This window comes from Bufo bufo, chromosome 1, assembly GCF_905171765.1.
Source record: "Bufo bufo chromosome 1, aBufBuf1.1, whole genome shotgun sequence".
In the NCBI taxonomy this organism is placed as follows: domain Eukaryota; kingdom Metazoa; phylum Chordata; class Amphibia; order Anura; family Bufonidae; genus Bufo; species Bufo bufo.
This window is the reverse complement of record NC_053389.1, coordinates 270281219-270302608: the sequence shown is the minus strand read 5'-3', so window position 1 is coordinate 270302608 and position 21390 is coordinate 270281219. Positions and strand designations below refer to the sequence as shown.

The window sequence follows — 21390 nt, the reverse complement described above, 5'->3', positions numbered from 1 at the left end:
AGAATGCCCATCCAAGAGGAACTGACTTCATATGGCGCTTTCCTTCCTTCCTGGCCAAAGATGACAACTTCAAGAAAATTTTGCAAGGTTGGTGGATGGAGTTCCAGAGTGATAATCCCCCCATGCATCAGATGTCTCGACCCATTGGGAAGCAGCGAAAGCAGTATTGAGAGGGAAGATTATAGGATATATTAGTAACCTGTGTAAAACCGTTTCCCAACAGTACTTGACAGTTAGCACAGCATTAAGGGAAGCTTTTACCAAATTTTTACAGATAGCCTCCACTAGTGATAAGGACCAGGGCCGGCGCTTCCATAGAGGCAAGGGGGGGCAATAGCCCCCAGGCCCCCGACTCCTTAGGGGCCCCCGGCGCCGGCCCGCAACTACTATTCTATAATTATTTTTTGTGTGGGACCGGGGCGGACAGGACAGTGTGGCGGCACAGCGGCGCTGAGTAATGTAATTAAACTGTCTGGACTGGAGGGGCATGCTCTTTAAGAGATTCGAGATGACTGGAGCGGCATGCACGGCACAGGCAGGCACGTCTCGCGTCTGGCTGACGTTGCCACAGGCTCCGTTACCCAGAGCAGAGAACTTGAAGGAGTAAGCGCCATTGGCAGCCAGCCACAGCCCACAGTCTGACTCTGCCAGCGCCAGGGAAGGCCCGCGGCCCTTTGCCCACAGGAGACAGGCAGCCAGCCAATTTCCACTTCCGACTAAGTACAGTCTACAGAGAGAACAGACCAGTTACTGTCTGGTAGGTTGGTTGGTTAAACTTATTGTTAATTAAACTGGATCGGATCCATCCATTCCCAGTTTCCCAAATCCCACTCACTTAGTCCATCAGTGTACTAGCCCGCCCTGCGGCCCTGGTTCTGTTTGGAGTCAGTAGTTGGACTGGAGAAATGTGCATTAGGGGGGGGGGGGGGGCAGTTACTGGTACTACCAGTAACTGGCCCCCTCCTCTCCCCCCCCAAATGCACATTTTCTCCAGTCCAACTGAACCAGGGCGGGCTAGTAGTACACTGGCACTGGGACGGGTGAGATGGTGCCTGGGATGGATCCCAATCCAGTTTAATCAACCAACCTACCAGTCTGGTATGTTGGTTGATTAAACTGGACCGGATCCATCCCAGGCACCATCTCACCCGTGCCAGTGTACTAGACCGCCCTGCCGCCCTGGTTCTGTTTGGAGTCAGTTGGACAGGAGAAATGTGCATGTGAAGGGGGGGGGGGGCCTTATGGTTTTTATCGCCCCAGGGCCCCATTTCACCTCGAACCGGCCCTGATAAGGACAACTGGCTCAAGGCTAGAAGCGATTACGAATGGTGGGTAGGTAGGTAGAAGAGAAGCAATGTACAGCTCTGCATTTCAAACTGATCTCTTTCGCTATGGTAATAAGTCAGGGCGCATGCTAGCTGTTGTGCCTTTTCATAGGTAAATACGTTCATATCCAATTAATTCTAGTCAAGATGGATGTTCATTACCTTTAAGAGCCATGCTCGACTATAGTTGCAATTTTGTATGTCTTGAGTAGGCCAAATTAAGGTCACACAAAAGGTTTATACTCTTCAGTGTTATTCTTCTAATGAATGTACCAGTCTGAGAAGAGGCCTCCTTGTCTACTTTTAAATTTATGACGGGAGATAAAGATGAGCTCTATGCAGCTGGTGATAATTACCTATACAATTAGGCATTTATTAATGAAGCAAAATATATAATATGTATGTATGTATTCATTTAATGAGCCTTAGTTAGTCCTTAGCATAAGACAATCAGTAGGATATTATATATATTATATATATATATATATACACATACATACACACACACACACACTTGTTTATATTATATTGTTATATGTTACGAAGACAACATGTATCCAGTATATTGTATATATTTCTCATTAGAAGAGTGTCTGTAAAGATGTGTGTTTTGTAACAATGAATCACATCTTTGGTATGACAGAGGAGGTACTGATATCTCTGAGAAAACAAGGCCATTTACGATCCATAAATTAAGTGTGAGAAACGTTCAGAGAGACGCCTAGAGGTCTGTCTCTAATTGCTACAAGTGTCAGAATTAATCCCTATGGCTTTGAATTAAAGCTTCTAAGGTCAAAATGTATATTCAGACTTACATAAGTTAACCCTTTATACTATGATGCAGATAGCTTATACAGCAGTGCCACATATGTATCAGTAGGTGACATTACAACAGTAGCAAAAGTGCATTCTGGGTAGGGTTATGATGTCACAATTTTTATCAATGGTCACGCCCATCCGACAATGATTGGAAAGTTCCAAACTAGGAAGGCGTGTCTAACTGATAAGTTTGGGATCATAAGCCATACACAGGAAGGAAGGAGAGGAGAGAAAGAGGAGAGAGGAGAAGAGAAGTGGAGATCTCTAGAGGGGTCTATCAGATGAAAGCCATAATGAGATGCGCTATGATGGACCACCCAGCTTTCCTAGGAGCAGAAGTGAGATTCCTACTAGGACTTGGTAAGAGATACAGAAAATGATATTTCATTTTATTAAGACTAATTTGATGGTGTGGGTGAAATTATACCATCTAGATTGGCGAATTAATAAATAATTAAATTAATTGATCATCTCTATATCGAGATGTAATCTTAGGATATTGTGAGGCTTCATTCTACCTGCAGAAGAATCTAGACTCATAATCTAGCAAAGCATTAAATGATATATATATATATATATATAAAAAATATTTTTTTTGGTGCACCGGTCCTGGAGGTACTGCAATACCATCAATGCGTGGAGTGGACAGAGCAAGCTCTTTTTCCATCTCCCTGTTCGAAAAATCCATTTAATATATGGTCCCCAGATAGGGGACGTATCAGACATTAAACTGATAAGAACAGATACTACACTTGATCTTAGCCAAAAGGCCGAGAAGCGATTATATATATTATATACATATACACACACACACACACACACATATACATACATACATACACTGCTCAAAAAAATAAAGGGAACACTTAAACAACACAATGTAACTCCAAGTCAATCACACTTCTGTGAAATCAAACTGTCCACTTAGGAAGCAACACTGAGTGACAATCAATTTCACATGCTGTTGTGAAAATGGGATAGACAACAGGTGGAAATTATAGGCAATTTGCAAGACACCCCCAATAAAGAAGTGGTTCTGCAGGTGGTGATCACAGACCACTTCTCAGTTCCTATGCTTCCTGGCTGATGTTTTGGTCACTTTTGAATGCTGGCGGTGCTTTCACTCTAGTGGTAGCACGAGACGGAGTCTACAACCCACACAAGTGGCTCAGGTAGTGCAGCTTATCCAGGATGGCACATCAATGCGAGCTGTGGCAAGAAGGTTTGCTGTGTCTGTCAGCGTAGTGTCCAGAGCATGGAGGCGCTACCAGGAGACAGGCCAGTACATCAGGAGACGTGGAGGAGGCCGTAGGAGGACAACAACCCAGCAGCAGGACCGCTACCTCCGCCTTTGTGCAAGGAGGAACAGGAGGAGCACTGCCAGAGCCCTGCAAAATTACCTCCAGCAGGCCACAAATGTGCATTTGTCTGCTCAAACGGTCAGAAACAGACTCCATGAGGGCGATATGAGGGCCCGACGTCCACAGGTGGGGGTTGTGCTTACAGCCCAACACCGTGCAGGACGTTTGGCATTTGCCAGAGAACACCAAGATTGGCAAATTCGTCACTGTCACCCTGTGCTCTTCACAGATGAAAGCAGGTTCACACTGAGCACATGTGACAGACGTGACAGAGTCTGGAGACGCCGTGGAGAACGTTCTGCTGCCTGCAACATCCTCCAGCATGACCGGTTTGGCATTGGGTCAGTAATGGTGTGGGGTGGCATTTCTTTGGAGGGCCGCACAGCCCTCCATGTGCTCGCCAGAGGTAGCCTGACTGCCATTAGGTACCGAGATGAGATCCTCAGACCCCTTGTGAGACCATATGCTGGTGCGGTTGGCCCTGGGTTCCTCCTAATGCAAGACAATGGTAGACCTCATGTGGCTGAAGTGTGTCAGCAGTTCCTGCAAGACGAAGGCATTGATGCTATGGACTGCCCCGCCTGTTCCCCAGACCTGAATCCAATTGAGCACATCTGGGACATCATGTCTCGCTCCATCCACCAACGTCACATTGCACCACAGACTGTCCAGGAGTTGGCAGATGCTTTAGTCCAGGTCTGGGAGGAAATCCCTCAGGAGACCGTCCGCCACCTCATCAGGAACATGCACAGGCGTTGTAGGGAGGTCATACAGGCAAGTGGAGGCGACACACACTACTGAGCCTCATTTTGACTTGTTTTAAGGACATTACATCAAAGTTGGATCAGCCTGTAATTTTGAGTGTGACTCCAAATCCAGACCTCCGTGTTTTGAAAAATTCGTGTGATTTTGTTGTCAGCACATTCAACTATGTAAAGAACAAAGTATTTCAGAAGAATATTTAATTAACTCAGAGCTATTATGTGTTATTTTTGTGTTCCCTTTATTTTTTTGAGCAGTGTATATATTTTGATAGAACATTCTTCGCCAAGCTAAGTGATGGATTCCCACAGGAAAGATTTGTTTCAAATCCTTTCCATTTAAGATCCTAGATCCCTGTTATTTGTCTTAATAGTCTTACCAAAGTTATATATGTGAAAATAGCCCAGGATGGGGCGGAAGTATACAGTTATCTCTTCTAAGTTATATCCTTGAATGGATTTGCCCATCTTGAAGTCATGTGATGTGTAGTTGGTTAGGGGGGGGCAGAATGTATTTAGCATTCTATATTGATGTCTGGGATTAGACATGCCCACCCTGATATCATAAGGTTTTCTTTGAACAGAAGTAATGTATATAACTTATGTTCATATTTTGATATCCTAACCTAATAATAGCTTGGTTATAATGTGACAAGTTATTTCCACTCACATGTATTGTTAAGCTTGTAATGCTTTATATTAACGCTATATATATTCATTTGCATGTATCATTGTGTTTATTTACTTATGTTTATAACCTTGTAACCAATAAATCTGCATATTTTTATAATACCTGTGTATTATTGTATAATGCAGACCTACATTTTATCATTAACATCATCTCACGTCAAAAAGAACTCAAATTTATCTGAGGAAATAGTCGGACTCAGATGTGAATTGTATCAATTAGGTTGTCTACAATTCACCAGGTCATGATTTTAAGAATTTATGACAAATTTTATAAATTTAATTTTGTTATGGTTAATTATTTTTATGACCATAATTAATAATTCTTAATTAAATCATTACCCACCGACATAGCTAACCTGGCCAGAGGCAGATTCACCCCATGATTATCTCATCCTTAAAAGATGGTCACGGAGCTTCTCAAATAAACCCCAGGGTCATAAATAGAATTCTGGGGGAATACTATGCTAATCTGTACAAAGATACACCAGGAGATGCAATGGCAGGCACTGGGTTCCTGTCGTCCATCACTATGCCATCGTTGACCAAAGATCAACAAGAAAGCCTGAGCTCAAAGATCACGGAGCGGGACATTTTGAATACAGTAAAGTCACTGCACAATGGCAAGGCCCCAGGCGGGTATACTGGGGAGTTCTCCCCCACCCTGGTTACCTCCTCTTACAATCGGGATGTTTCCCTAGCCACACAAATGTAGCCTACATAAAGCTTATACTGAACCCACACAAGGATCCACAAGAGCCTAGCTCCTATTGCTCTATATCATTGATTAATCAGGACCTGAAGATTCTAACAAAGATATTAGCAGATAGTTTGGGGGTTTTAATGTCTTCGTTGGTGGGGCCCTCTCAGGTGGGGTTCATTAAAGGCAGGTAGGCATTAGCCAACATTAGAAAGGTGCTGGCTACCCTGGACACTTCCGCACCTTCCTAAACTGACTTTATACAAACCCGATGGCGAGAGCACACTCAGGGGGATTTCTATCTCCCACCTTTTTCCTCCAAAAAGGCACATGGCAGGGGTGTCCCTGATCCCCGCTGTTGTTCGACTTGGCCTTAGAGCCTCTGGCTCGACTCTTGGAAGGCTCGGATCTGTACTCAGGCATCAAAATAAGGAGGAGGTCAAATTGGCCTTATACGCTGATGACCTGCTGATGTTCATGTCCAATCCTAAACAACACATGCGCCCCCTGATAGACTTGCTCCATCGCTTTGGCTCCCTCTTGGTTTATAACATCAACTCTGCCAAAAGTGAAGTCTTTGAATTGCAAACCAAAAATCCCCCTCAACTGTGGCAGACTAATGGGTTTGCCCCTACTTCGATCAAACATATAACATATCTGGGACTGAAGATGGGCAAACTTCCTAGCTCCCTATACAATTTGAACTACCTGCCACTCATAGGGAAAATAGTGGCAGATCTAAAAAGATGACACACACTTCCCCTGTCATTTATGCGAAGATGCCATCTGATTAAAATGATGAGTTTTTCTAAATTGGTATATCCTCTCCAAACCCTCCCAGTCCTACTAAAACATGCAGATGTAAACACAGGGATACAATATTACTTGCCTCAAGAGACACATCATGGACTGGCTACATGAGACAGACCACTTCTCCAACAAAGATCTGGAGCAAAATTTTGTGGCTCCTTGGGGCCTGGTGTCTTGCCTTCACTCCAATTTGGCTGCTCTCCCCTCAGAAGTTAAGAACTCAATGTTAGTGAGAGACACAGTGGTTGCATGGAAAGCGATCAGGAAGGCCTTTGGGCTCCCCTACTTAATATCAAAAAAGATGCCGCTATGGGATCATCCAGAATTTCCCCAAGGAAGGCATGTCATGTTTTCCGAAAACTGTAAATCAAGAGGGATAATTAGGGTGGAGCATCTGATACATGGGGAGGAGAAGCAATGGTTGTCTCTCAGCAAGCTGAAGGAAAGATACCAATTACCACTCACTTTCTTCACATCATGCAAGTGCTAGGATTCTGTAGGCAAAGAGTTTGTGACCTATCCAAAGAAGCACCCACGAACACCTTTGATGACATAGTAGGAACCACTCCGCAAATGGTATCACTCTTGGGACTTTACAGAGCCATGTCTGGTAATTTCACAAAAGTCTTACCATCCAAGCTCTTTTACAAATGGGAAATATTAACTATGGACGCTGAAATTAGAGAGAAGATTCTAGAGGGATGGGCAAAGGTCCGCTCCTGTGTCAATGAGGGATGGCGGGAATCCTACTTCAAGATGATGCATAATGCCATTTATGGTTTCAATTTCCCAGCTTCTCCCGGGTTCTCAGAACGTATTACCCATTGCCCCAAATGCAAAGAACCGGCGATTTCTGGCATGGCATATGGTCATGTCTTCTGGTGTTCAAGTTCTGGAAAGACTTGACAGCATATGTTCAAACGCACTGGTCTGTCAACCTCCCCCTAGAACCTCAGACATTGCGGTTTCATTACATTTGCCTACCAGCATCCCAATCCACTCGCTCCCAAGGTGCCCCTCTCTTCCTCCACTCAATACTTCTGGTTGCCAAGAGGGTTTTATTACAACACTGGTTGTCTAACTCCATGCCCGATGTATCAGCAGTGATTTCTCAACTGAAGTTGTTATTGAGGTATGATCGAGTTGAGGCAGAGAGTCACAAAGAGGGCTCAGCTATTAAATCCTTCCGAAAATGGAAGACCTTCCTCATTACTCATTTTAGCCTTAGTATACCTCCTGGTACCTCATTTCTTCTCTAAAAGGCACTTTGGGCACTCTCCATGTGTAATTCTCCCATCCCTTTACCCCCCCCCCCCTTTTTTTTATGTATATATCTATAAATGTTGATTACTAGACCTGCTGTTATTTGCAATACGATACAGATGGGTTCTCAGAAAATAAGCATATTTCAGGATGTATTGCTTGTTCCCCTTCCCTTTTTGTTCCATAAAATATTTGAAAATGTTGCAATAAAAGAATTTAACCTCCATGTTCTCTTCAGTGTCTTCCACATCATGCACATGTCCATTCTCTCTCTCTAGGAGCTTGCACTTTTCATTACATATGTAAAAATGGTATATCCATATACTTACTTATGAACAGAGTAGACAGCAGCACTTGTCACAACAGGAGAAATGGGTGCAAACCCTCTGGAATCCAAAAACCAGGATCCACTAGATATACTGCTCTAGTTGAATGAGCTTTTAGTCCCTCTGGTAGTTCTTTTCCCATTGTTTTAAAGGATTCAAAAAATGGCTGACTTTAACAACCTATAACAAATAGAAGATTTCAAAGTCTTCATCCCCTGAAATTGGATGAAAAGACCATTAGACTAGGTATTGAAGCATACATCTCCTAGCGTCCAATTTGTCAAAAACTTTCTCTGCCTCTGTTTTTGGGTTTTCACAGAAAGAAGGAAAAACAACCTCTGACAATAGTCGAGAAAGGCTCTTCAACTGAAAGGCCTGGATTTCATTTACCCTTCTAGCCGAGGTGACAGCAACAAGAAAAAAAACATTTTCCTAATGGTTCAAATGGTGGAAGAGTCAAGACAAGGTGAGCTACACAGTATGTTCTAATCCTGGGTCTGAGTCTATTTGTTCCTTTCAAAAATCGAATTATCCATGGATATTACATAGGAACATAGTTTATAAGGCTGAAAAAAAGACATCTGTCCATCCAGTTCAGCCTGTTGATCAGAGGAAGGTAAAAAAATAAAAATAAAACTGAGGTAGAAGCCAAAATTCAGGCAATCAGAATAAATCCCTGGATCAACGACCCATCTCTAGTAGCTATAGCCTGTAATATTATTACCCTCGAGAAATACATCCAGGCCCCTCTTGAACTTTCAGTGAATTCACCATCACCACCGCCTCATATTCCGCTAGTTTTTCTTCAAGGAAACATTTAGAACCGATACCTGAACTCTCAATGTAAACCCTTGCTGCAGAAAATCCAAAAATAGAGGGGATGTCACCAATATTACCCATAAAGTTAGAAACCCTACACCAGGAAATACATTTCTTCCAAATGTTAGGATCTATTTTACATGTTACCACCTTACAACTAGCTATCATGGTGTCGATTAGTTTTTCCAATACTTAAGAATCATCCTTTCAGGATCCATGCTGCCAGACGTAAGCTTTCCACCTCAGGATGAAAGCTTGGACCCAGGAACAACAAATCCTGACTCCAAGGAAGAGTCCAGGGCTCCTCCAGTGCCATAGCTGATGCCTTTGTACTTTCTGCCATTTTCAGATAAATCGCAGACGGCGACATTAGGTTCTGTTCTGCACAATATGTAGTCAGTCTGAGACTGGAGTATTTTATCTTTTTGTTCCTGCCTGACGATTTATGTAGGAAACCACAGCTCTGTTGTCGGACTGGATATGAACATTCTGATTTCCAAAGCAAAACATCTCAGGGCCTCCCAGACTGCTCTTAATTCTCTTCCAACTCTGTATCTGGCTCCAAGCACCTTAGGAGGACAGATACGCACCCCATCCCCAGAGACTGGCATTGTGGTAATAATTTAAGGGGCCTTCTCCTCCCAAGGTACTCCTGACTCTATTTATTTTTAATTCCTAACAGCTTAACGATGTTCATACCTGACCCGGAATCACAATTACCTTCTCTGGTGAATCTGATCTCCTGTTCCACTGTTGGAAAAGATCTCTGAAGTCAACGAGAATGGAAGTGTGCCAATATAGGGTCCCTTCACACATCCGTGTGCGTTTTGCGGATCCACAAAAACACGGACACCGGCGATGTGTGTTCCGGCACTTAATAGAAAATGCCTAATCTTGTCCACAATTGCGGACAAGAATAGGACATGTTCTATTTATTTTATTTTTTTCGGGAACGGAATTGCGGACCCGGAAGTGCGGGTCCACATTTCCGGATCCGGGCAGCACATCGTGCGGCCCCATAGAAATGAATGGGTCCGCAATTCTGTTCCGCAAAATGCGGAACAGAATTGCGGACGTGTGAATGGAGCCTTACTGCTGGAATGCAGGCTGTAAAGGACCACATGAGAGCCATTGCTTGCCCAACTGTGAAAGATTTCTTTTTCCTGAAATCCTTGACCTGTCTCTGTATCTTTGCACCTTCTTTGCTAGAAGAAAACATTTCAAGCAATATTTTTGTGAATAATCTGGGAGCCGTCATGATCCCAAAGGGATGAGCCTGAACTTGAAAAGGTCTTATTTTTCTCCTTATGGACACGGCTATTCTCTAATACTTCTGAAGAGAATAATGGATAAGGATATGGAAGCATGTGTCCTTTAGATCCAAGGAGATCATAAAAACTATTTCTTGTAAAATATTTACTGTGTATTTTATGGACTTATTTAGTTATTCATTTCTTTATTAAAAGAAATTTCCAATTTGGCTTTGGAACAAAGAAAATTGTGAAATAGTAACCCATGTCCACTTGTGGTACCTGAACCAATACCTACCTCTATGTCTAATAAAACTCCTGTCTAATTTTAGAGTTTTCTGCAATTCTCCTGAGCTTTGAATTGGGGTAGCCACAAAATTATTTGTGGGAGAGGGTGTCAGGAACAGAATCATCTAACCCTGAGATTTGTGGGAGGGGTTGTCAGGAACAGAATCATCTAACCCTGAGATTTGTGGGAGGGGTTGTCAGGAACAGAATCATCTAACCCTGAGATTTGTGGGAGGGGTTGTCAGGAACAGAATCATCTAACCCTGAGATTTGTGGGAGGGGTTGTCAGGAACAGAATCATCTAACCCTGAGATTTGTGGGAGGGGTTGTCAGGAACAGAATCATCTAAGGCCTCTTTCACATGACCGTATGGCTTTTTCAGTGTTTTGCGGTCCGTTTTAAACGGATCCATTGTTCCGTTTTTTGTTTCCGTTGTGTTTCCGTTTCGTTTTTCCGTATGGCATATACAGTATACAGTAATTTCATAGAAAAAAATTGGGCTGGGCATAGCATTTTCAATAGATGGTTCCGCAAAGAACGGATACGGAAGACATGTTCTATCTTTCAACGGAACGGAAAAACGTTAATACGGAAACGGAATGCGTACGGAGTACATTCCGTTTTTTTTGCGGAACCATTGAAATGAATGGTTCCGTATACGGCCAGCAAAATGGGAAAAAAAACCGGTCGTGTGAAAGAGGCCTAACCCTGAGATAAGATGTTCATTAACCAAGGACTTGAGGACATTTCTCCCCAGGTTTCCACAACCTCCTCTCTAATATCATCTGTACACTTTTCTTAGAGGATTTTTCAGGTAATTTTACAGAACAAATCCCACATCTAATACAGCGCGATTTCTGCATACTTTTAAGTTTTGGTCTCACTCTATTCACACCAGGAATACACAAATAGTCACAATACTCCCATCTCAGGCACAGACGCTGCAATACTGCCAGGATCCACACACTCTCCAGTTACCGATATAGAAGCAACAGGAAGGCTGGAGGACGCCAAAATACCTGTTTCCTGGGTCAGAGGGCAACTTTCACCTTAACCCATGAGCCTGAATTCCAGCCAATCAGCACAACGAGCACCGCCAATGGGCTACTCCTCACCAACAGCAGGCACTCCTAGAGGCAGTCTCACAAGGCCTCCTTGGTGACGTCACCCGCAACCGGTTACAACTGGGAGTCTGAGTGTCCAGTTGCCGCAGCTGCTCCCCCTCCAGTGGCGCATAGAGGCACGGGAATCGGAGTATCCGGCAGGCTTTATGAACAACAGACCCACCTGCCCAAGGTAGGTCTGACTAGCCAGCACTGCAGTCATACTGCTCCTCTACCCACCTGGAAGGGACAGGAAGACACTGAAGAGAAGATGGAGGTGGGCCCTTTCTAAGCTTCCTGTCCCTGCCTGGTGGGAGACGAATCATCTCATGGTTAAGATGCCATTGTGGTGGGTGAAGGGTTTACCATGTGGTATAAAAATATTTTTCATTGTATTAAACGCATTGGTATGAGTGTGTTGATACCAAATATGTATATCTGCTTATTTTGCAATATATATGATTTTTTTTAATGGGGAAATGGATTTAGTGCATCAGTGAAGGTCCAACCACAGCACCAGAAAGTATACAGAGAGGAGGCAGAAGGCTGTGTAGTTTCCAGTGCAACTCCCATTTACTTGAATAGTAGCTGAGCTGCAGTACCTGACACAGCCACCACACAGTGTATGGAGCTGTGCTTCGTACACAGCATAGTTTCCAGTGCTGTGGCTGCCCGAATAGCTGATTGTGACAGTGCTGGCTGTCAGACCCCCACTGATTTGATACTGAAGACCTTCCTGAGAATAGGTAATCAATATTTGTAGGTTAGACAATCCCTTTAAAATCTTCTTTTTTTTTTCTCCACTATGGAACTTTCAGTTTCATGATATGAGGACCTATCTTCAGGATAGGTCATCAATTTCAGATTGGTTGAGGTCCGACATTTGGCACCCCCGTTGGTCAGCTGTTTGAAGGGGCTGGTGCCAAAGCTGTATTCTCCTCCTTACCTGCACGCCGTCTACACTGTAGCTGCGGTGCAGTGTAATTAGAACTGTTCCTTCCATTCAAGTGAACGGGAGAGTAAGCTGTAATTACACTGCACCGCTGCTACAATGTAGACGGCATGGAGGAGAACACAGCTCTCGCACCAGCACCGCAGCCCCTTCAAACAGCTGACCAGCAGGGGTGCCAAGAATCGGACCTCCACCAATCTGAAATTGATGACAGGTCATCAATATCATGAGACCGAAATGCCCCTTTAAACCATGCAACCCTTTAGCAATACTCCTGTATTGCAGTTTATTTTTGCCTGTCAGTGATTTTCTGACCAGCAGCCTATTAGGTCCTGCTTTGGGCATGGCCTAATAGGCAAATACACATGGCATATACAGGGGGCCGTTCACTGCAGAGTCTACTGAAAACAGCACAGTAGCAGTCCCCTATCTCAGGCTACAGTATTGATCAGACACTTTGGTGGAATTCCCTATAAAGGTTTACCTCAAACATATGCCATTTACCGCATTCAGCCAGGTAGAACCAACCCCACTGCGTTTCAGAAACGTCCATGTCCTCCGTTACATCGATGTCAATGGTTGCCCCCATCTTATGTGTTGGTCGACAACATTCAACCTGAAACATAAATCGTCATTAGTCACAGTGCATCATCGGGTTTGTTTTTAACGGCAGCCATATTGGTCGGCATTCAACTTTTTTAGAAACAAAAGAAACTGCCGAGTACAATTTTTAAGGGTGAGACAAAAGAGAAGAAATCAAAGAGTTGTGTTTGAAGGGAATGTGTCATCGGAGAATGACTTATTGTTTACATCACATATTCTTAAAGATTTTTTGGTGGTGACTTAATTTTTCATGCTAAAGGGAACCTGTCATCAACTTCATGCTAACCTCACTGAGGGCAGCATAAAATAGTGACAGAAATGCTGATGTCAGCGGTGTGTCACTCATGAGATAACAGTAAGTGGTTGCTGAGAACCAGCATCATAATCATTACAGCCCAGGCCTGGAAAAGAGTCAAATCTACCTGAAAAGAGTCCTGGTTATTATAATCTCCTGCTCTCCCCGTCCATCTGCTGATGATTGGCAGTTCTCTCCTAGAGAGAAAGAGAGAGAACTAGGTAGAAGACTGTCAGTCATCAGCAGGTGGGCAGGGGAGCAGGACTTCATGTATAACCATGACTCTTCTCAGGTGGCCGTGACTCTTTTCCAGACCTAGTCTGCAATGATTGTGATGTTGGTTCTCAGCAACCACTTACTTTTAACTTTTAAATGACAGAGCGCTGAAATCAACTCCCCTGTCTCTACTTTATTCTGCCGTTAGTATGGGCAGCATAACGTTAATGACAGGTTCTCTTTAATATCTATAATTAAAGGGAACCTGTCACCTGGATTTTGGGTATAGAGCTGAGGACATGGGCTGCTAGATGGCAGCTAGTACATCCGCAATACCCAGTCCCCATAGCTCTCTGTGCTTTTATTATGTATAAAAACAGACTTGATACATATGCAAATTAACTTGAGATGAGTCAGAGCTTGAAAATATGACTCTTCTCTGGTCACACAAGTAAGATATGACTCTATTATGTTAATTTGCATATGTATCAAATCGGGTTTTTTACACAATAAAAGCCCACAGAGCTATTGGGACTGGATATTGCGGATGTGCTAACGGCCATCTAGCATCCCATGTCCTCAGCTCTATACACAAAATCCTGGTGACAGGTTCCCTTGAAGGGTACTTTCACACTTGCGTTGTTTGATTCCGGCAGGCAGTTCCGTTGCCTGAACTGCCTGCCTGATCAGGCAAACTGTATGCAAACGCGTGTCATTTTTTCTGACTGATCAGGCATTTTTCAGACTGATCAGGAAAAAATGCATTGCAATACCGGATCCGTTTTTTCCGGTGTCACTAGGCAAAATGGATCCGGTATTTATTTATTTTCTAATTTTTAAAGGTCTGCGCATGCGCAGACCGGAAGGACAGATCTGGCATTCCGGTATTTTGAATCGGTCACGGAAAATGCCTATAAGCAAGGACTGCGGGTTCCGGTAGTCCGAAACTGCTTCGTTATAGAGGTTTCCTCGTGATTTAACCCTTTAATGGCCCAGGGGGGGTTAGACAGATCTATGCCTGCTGCGATAATTACCATCTCTTGTCTTAGTAACCCGCTCTGCTTCCTTACACCACAGCCATGAAGGTAGAATGGTAGCCTGGGAAGAGAAAGGAAGATCGCACACCATTATCTCCTCATCCAGTCCCGGTGCCCGTCCCATGCTACAGTGCCTGCAATCAGAGGGGGTTGTGTGAGAATGTAATACTCATGACCTATCCCCTAGAATAGGTCGGCGATATCAGATGGCACCCCCGCCAGTCAGCACGGCTCAGTAAAATGAGTAATGGCCTTGAATGGTACTGCTCATACATTTCTAGGAGGATTAATAGAGAAACAGCAAACCGTAGAGTTCTAAGAAAAGAAGTGTGATTTCATGGGGAAGACAGGTCAGGAGAGGGGACGAGCTGTAATACCAGGGACAGACCATGGACAAGGGGGGGCACTGTTTCTGGAAGAAAGCTTTTAGGAGGATATTACGCTTCGGCCATAGTTGCGTTGGCAATCTGAGGATCGGGCTACCAGATACCCCAGTGACTTTTTTAATGGGATCTGGACCGTTTCCGGCAGTATTTTGTCCGTCCGTCAGCTGGGATTTATGGCGAATTAGCCTGCCGGATTATCAAGGCAACTGTGAATGAGGCCTAACAGCTCTCCTCACATGTTTCTTTCTCCTAGTAAATACTTGCACAGCATTCCCTCTCTTATTCCTCTTGGAAATGTTGACCTAAAATATACCACACAAAGTGTTACCATTCCCTTTCTCAGCGGGACGTGTCCCTGCTAAACACTCAGCACTGACAATGGGAAATGGTAGCACCCGGCTGTGAATTAAGTCATGCATTTCCAGGAGGAATAACAGAGGCACAACACAGCACTGGGTCTTCGATTAGTAGGCGGCCGGATGGTGATGTCACAGTGTATAGACACTGCTGTATGTGAGCAGGTCCATGGCTTGTAGATGCAATACCAGACACAGCCATGGATACGAGTGGCGCTAATACACAATGGGCCATATCTGCCATTCAGGAGCCTGGAAAAGCTGCCCCGCTCCTTGTCACCCAGCTTTCCCAGAACCTGCTTTCCAGGTATAAGCCTCAGAGAGCGGCTGGTGACCCCACTACACCCCCCCAGCCGTTCCAGCTGGCGAGCTGGCAGGTGAGTCTCCACTGCACATACACTGCAGCCGGCTTACAACCTCCCTGGAAGCCGGGCAGGTACAGGAGCCTTGTCACCCGGCTTCCAGCACAGGACAACCCCAAGGACTTCCCAGTTCTGTGTGACCCCAGCCCTTACCTCCAGAGGCGCACAATGGCCGCCCGGCAGCCTCCTCACAGCCAGCCTCAGCCTCTAGACAGGTCTGGGCAGGAGCTCGATAGGGTTCCTAGGCTCCTTGCGTCACCATGACAGCGCAGCGCCGCCCCGTGCACTTACCTGCTCCCTGCATTCACTTCCTGGGCTTCAGCTGCTGCCAGGAAAACGAAACGCCAGAGGTGGGCGGGGCCTGGTACTGTGACGCGAGCTGGGCGGAGCTATTGGATTAAAGAGGTCGCTGCCTTTTTACTGCAACCCTGCAGATGTGCCATCATTGTATGTACTGGCAGAACATCGGTAGTCTATGAAAGGTGGAATTATTGTCTGTGTAGATAGAAAGATAGATATAGACAGATATAGATAGATAGATAGATAGATAGATAGATAGATAGATAGATAGATACAGTCAGGTCCATAAATATTGGGACATCTACACAATTCTAACGTTTTTGGCTCTATACACCACCACAATGGATTTGAAATGAAACAAACAAAATGTGCTATAAAGAGGACCTTTCACTAGTTTAAAAACTAAAAACGAACTATATCAGTGGGCAGAGCGGCGCCCACGGGTCCCCCTGCACTTACTAGTATGTCTGGGCGCCGCTCCGTTCGCCCGGTATAGGCTCCGGTGTCTGCAGCTCCCTCTGTTGTACGGGGCGGAGTTTTTGTATTAGGGTTGTCACTTACTGCAGCGCTGGCCAATCGTAGCGCACAGCTCATAGCCTGGGAGTCCCAGCTGCCAGCGCTGCAGCAAGGGACAACCCTAATACAAAAACTCTGCCCAGTACAACAGAGGGAGCTGCAGACACCGGAGCCTATACCGGGCGAACGGAGCGGCGCCCAGACATACTAGTAAGTGCAGGGGGACCCCTGGGCGCCGCTCTGCCCACTGATATAGTTCGTTTTTAGTTTTTAAACTAGTGAAAGGTCCTCTTTAACTGCAGACTGTCAGCTTTAATTTGAGGGTATTTACATCCAAATCAGGTGAACGGTGTAGGAATTACAACAGTTTGCATATGTGCCTCCCACTTGTTAAGGGACCAAAAGTAATGGGACAATTGGCTTCTCAGCTGTTCGATGGGCAGGTGTGTGTTATTCCCTCATTATCCCAATTACAATGAGCAGATAAAAGGTCCAGAGTTCATTTCAAGTGTGCTATTTGCATTTGGAATATGTTGCTGTCAACTCTCAAGATGAGATCCAAAGAGCTGTCACTATCAGTGAAGCAAGCCATCATTAGGCTGAAAAAACTAAACAAACCCATCAGAGAGATAGCAAAAACATTAGGCGTGGCCAAAACTACTGTTTGGAACATTCTTAAAAAGAAGGAATGCATCGGTGAGCTCAGCAACACCAAAAGACCCGGAAGACCACGGAAAACAACTGTGGTGGATGACCGAAGAATTCTTTCCCTGGTGAAGAAAACACCCTTCACAACAATTGGCCAGATCAAGAACACTCTCCAGGAGGAAGGTGTATGTGTGTCAAAGTCAACAATCAAGAGAAGACTTCACCAGAGTGAATACAGAGGGTTCACCACAAGATGTAAACCATTGGTGAGCCTCAAAAACAGGAAGGCCAGATTAGAGTTTGCCAAACGACATCTAAAAAAGCCTTCACAGTTCTGGAACAACATCCTATGGACAGATGAGACCAAGATCAACTTGTACCAGAGTGATGGGAAGCGAAGAGTATGGAGAAGGAAAGGAACTGCTCATGGTCCTAATCATACCACCTCATCAGTGAAGCATGGTGGTGGTGGTGTCATGGCGTGGGCATGTATGGCTGCCAATGGAACTGGTTCTCTTGTATTTATTGATGATGTGACTGCTGACAAAAGCAGCAGGATGAATTCTGAAGTGTTTCGGGCAATATTATCTGCTCATATTCAGCCAAATGCTTCAGAACTCATTGGACGGCGCGGGAAAGAAGTGGAATGTTATGCAATGGCCAAGTCAATCACCTGACCTGAATCCGATTGAGCATGCATTTCACTTGCTGAAGACAAAACTGAAGGGAAAATGCCCCAAGAACAAGCAGGAACTGAAGACAGTTGCAGTAGAGGCCTGGCAGAGCATCACCAGGGATGAAACCCAGTGTCTGGTGATGTCTATGCGTTCCAGACTTCAGGCTGTAATTGACTGCAAAGGATTTGCAACCAAGTATTAAAAAGTGAAAGTTTGATTTATGATTATTAATCTGTCCCATTACTTTTGGCTCCTTAACAAGTGGGAGGCACATATGCAAACTGTTGTAATTCCTACACCGTTCACCTGATTTGGATGTAATTACCCTCAAATTAAAGCTGACCGTCTGCAGTTAAAGCACATCTTGTTCGTTTCAATTCAAATCCATTGTGGTGGTGTATAGAGCCAAAAATGTTAGAATTGTGTCGATGTCCCAATATTTATGGACCTGACTGTATATAGGAGATAGATAGATTGATTGATAGATAGATAGATAGATAGATAGATAGGAGAAAACACAGAGCTGAGAAGAGAGATAGCAAAGCTGAAAACCCAGACTTATCCCCTAATAAAGGAGAGGAACCCAGGGAAAGAAGGGTGTGAGAACCAAATGAAAGCCAGCAGCCATGACACCAATATATCAACGAACTGCCAAATGGAAATAACAGAAAATGAGAGCAAAGCAAAGAACAGCAGAGTAATAAAAGGGGGGCCAGAGCTGACAACCCCAAATACACAACCACAACAGACCTGACCAATACCAGAACCCCAACACACCAGCTTCCTACAAGAAGCCAGAGCAGCAGGCAGGACACGAACAGGAGCAGTAAGTCACTGTGTCCTGATACTGTTCTGATTATAGCCTTCCCCCCCCCCCCCCCCCCCCCCATGGTAAATACTTGAACACAAAACGACTTTTCCCAGGAAAAAGAGTCGGTAAAATCCGCTGCTCTACTATCGAACAAGCAGCAGCCATCATCAATAATCCATATTTCACCAAACCCAACCACATTATCATACATACAGGCACCAATAACCTCCAGGACCAGCACCAGCAGATAGCAGGACAACTGAGCCAGCTAGCAAAGACCGCACAGCAGAAGTTCCCCAGCTGTAATATCATCCTGTCATCTCTGCTCCCAAGAAAGGACATCCCTGAACACATCACCCAGAGCATCAACACAGAGCTGTAAGCTAAAATCAGCGCCATGCCAAACATCACCCTGGCACAACACCCCTCCATAAACCATCATCACCTATATGACAATAAACACCTCAATAACCAAGGAGTTAGCCTTCTAGCCACAGAATTCAGACAGAGTGCTCAACAGAGACCCCCGGCCCAGACCCCACACAAGACAAAAACCTATGGAAAAGTCAACAACAACAAATAGACCTGAAAAAACCTCATACCCTCCTCAACAAAGTCGAAATGGTGACCTTTACCCAAAATATGGCCATCAGAGGCACAAAACATGGATGAATCCACCTCACACAGAGTAATGCAGAGCAGAGACATTGAAGAGATAAAGACCCTGCTCAGCACTCTGTGCAGAACACTGACAGGACCAAACTGCTACTACATGGCCACTAGTCAAGAATCCAGCTTGTCCTACGCAGGGCAGCTCATTACAAGGTATACAGACAAACAATGACATCTCTTATTGTCAGCAGCTGGAACATTCAGGGCCTGAACGCTTCAGCCTTCGGATTTAAGACGCACGATCCAGACTTTACCCAAAGACTAAAAAACATTGACATACAGATCCTCCTACAAACATGGACTAAGACAGAGAATAAATCCCTGGTGCCCACTGGATACAGGGAGATCTCTGTCCCTGCTCTGAAAAACAAAAGCGTCAAGCTGGGCCGGAGCTCAGGAGGAATATTAGTCTGGTATAAAGAGGAGCTCCATGAGCAGATCAGACCAGTAAAGAGAGGAGACAGCCACATCTGGGTAAGAATAGGCCGCTCCATCCTCACCTCTCGGGCTGACATCAACCTCCGTGCAGCATACATAGCTCCAGCAGAGTCTCTATACTTCAATCCCGACAGCTTTGAGATCCTACAGAGGGAAGCCACCCATTTCCAGGCCCTGGGCAATGTTCTCATCTTTGGAGACCTCAATGCAAGAACAGGGAGGGAGAGAGACTACCTGACAACTGATGGAATATATATTCGGAGCAGACACTGACTGTGACAGCTCAGTGCACACCGAGAGGAACAGCTATGAAAGCACAGTAAATAAAAGTGGCAGAAAATTGCTGAACTTATGTTGAAGCCTCGGACTTCATATTCTCAATGGCCGACCAAGGGAGACTCTCTTGGTAGACATACCCTAAACTCACATGTAGGCAAAAATGTGGTAGACTATACCATCACTGATATGGACCCCAAAAATGTTGGGGGCTTCATAGTCACCCCACAGACACACCTGTCAGACCATAAACAACTGCTCCTATACGTTAAATCCACAAGTAAACCACCGGCACAAATATCACAGCAGATCGGCCTCTTTAGCCTACCTCCATCTTTTAAATGGTCCAAGATATCAGCCCCAAAGTATATGGAGACCATAAACAGCGCAGAGATCCAGGAGATGCTCCATAACTTCCATAGTACAGTGTATGAGCTGAACCTAGAAGGAGTAAATCTCACGGTAAGGGACTTTAATAATATACTTTACACCAGAAGCGGGTGCTATCATTCAGAGCCCATCTGCATAGCATCAGTCCCAGCTCCTACCATCACAAAGCCTTGCTACACCAAGAAGCCCCAGAAAAACTAAGCACCCTGTAAGTCACCCAAACCCAGCCTGCCCAAGCCACCAAACAATACAGTCTGGCAAAGGGGGAAATCCAGAGGACAATACACAAGGGCAAAGAGGAGTACATCAGTGTCTGGAGGAACGACATACGACCATCACAGAAGCTGACAGTATATCAGAGACTGCAGAGGGAGTACAAACTTGCCCCATATCTGGAGAAACTCCCCAATCGAAGAGACTGATAGATCCTGAGCCGCTACAGACTGAGCGCCCACAGCCTGCTCATTGGATCCGGGCGTCACCGACAGAGGTACAAGTCCAGGGAGAGCAGACTATGCCAGCAGTGCGACCAGGAGGCCGTGGAGGATGAGGCTTATTTCCTGCTGCGGTATCTCAAATACTCAGCAGTGAGGGATTCTCACTTTAGGAGACTGTCTGATCTCTGCCCAGACATCACCTCCATGGAGAAGGAAGAGAGACTCTCCATACTGCTGGGGGAAGAGGAGAACACAGCGGCCATAGCAGCACAATATATTACTGCCTGCCATAGACTCAGAGGAGCCTGATATACCATGGACACCCCACCCTGGATGTGTCCCCATCCCCCAAACTTACCCTATACCCCCACCCTGGACTTGTCCCCATTCCCCAACCCTACCCAATTATTTCCCATTTGCTTTGGCAATGCTAAAATGTTTTTAGTCCTGCCAATAAAGCTTATTTGATTTGATATGAGATAGATAGATAGATAGATAGATAGATA

The 21390-nt window shown here is 44.9% G+C and overlaps 1 protein-coding gene and 1 non-coding gene across 4 annotated transcripts in view; both read right to left on the bottom strand.

The window, feature by feature from the left end:
- The window catches only part of PARP11 (poly(ADP-ribose) polymerase family member 11), a 41170-nt gene extending 25100 nt beyond the window's left edge, over positions 1-16070 (bottom strand). Inside the window, exons 1-3 of one of the 3 annotated variants that reach the window (XM_040439299.1) lie at positions 16011-16070; positions 14613-14676; positions 12949-13080 (exon numbers count right to left, since the gene is read on the bottom strand). In XM_040439299.1, coding sequence (XP_040295233.1) covers positions 12949-13080; positions 14613-14615 — 135 coding nt within the window. In that variant the 5' untranslated portion in view covers positions 14616-14676; positions 16011-16070. The other 2 variants (XM_040439290.1, XM_040439307.1) reach the window with 2 other exon arrangements.
- LOC120987545 lies at positions 2738-2926 on the bottom strand. The gene has a single exon (XR_005776133.1). It is a non-coding gene; the product is annotated as a U2 spliceosomal RNA (small nuclear RNA).
- Positions 16071-21390: the final 5320 nt, after the last annotated feature.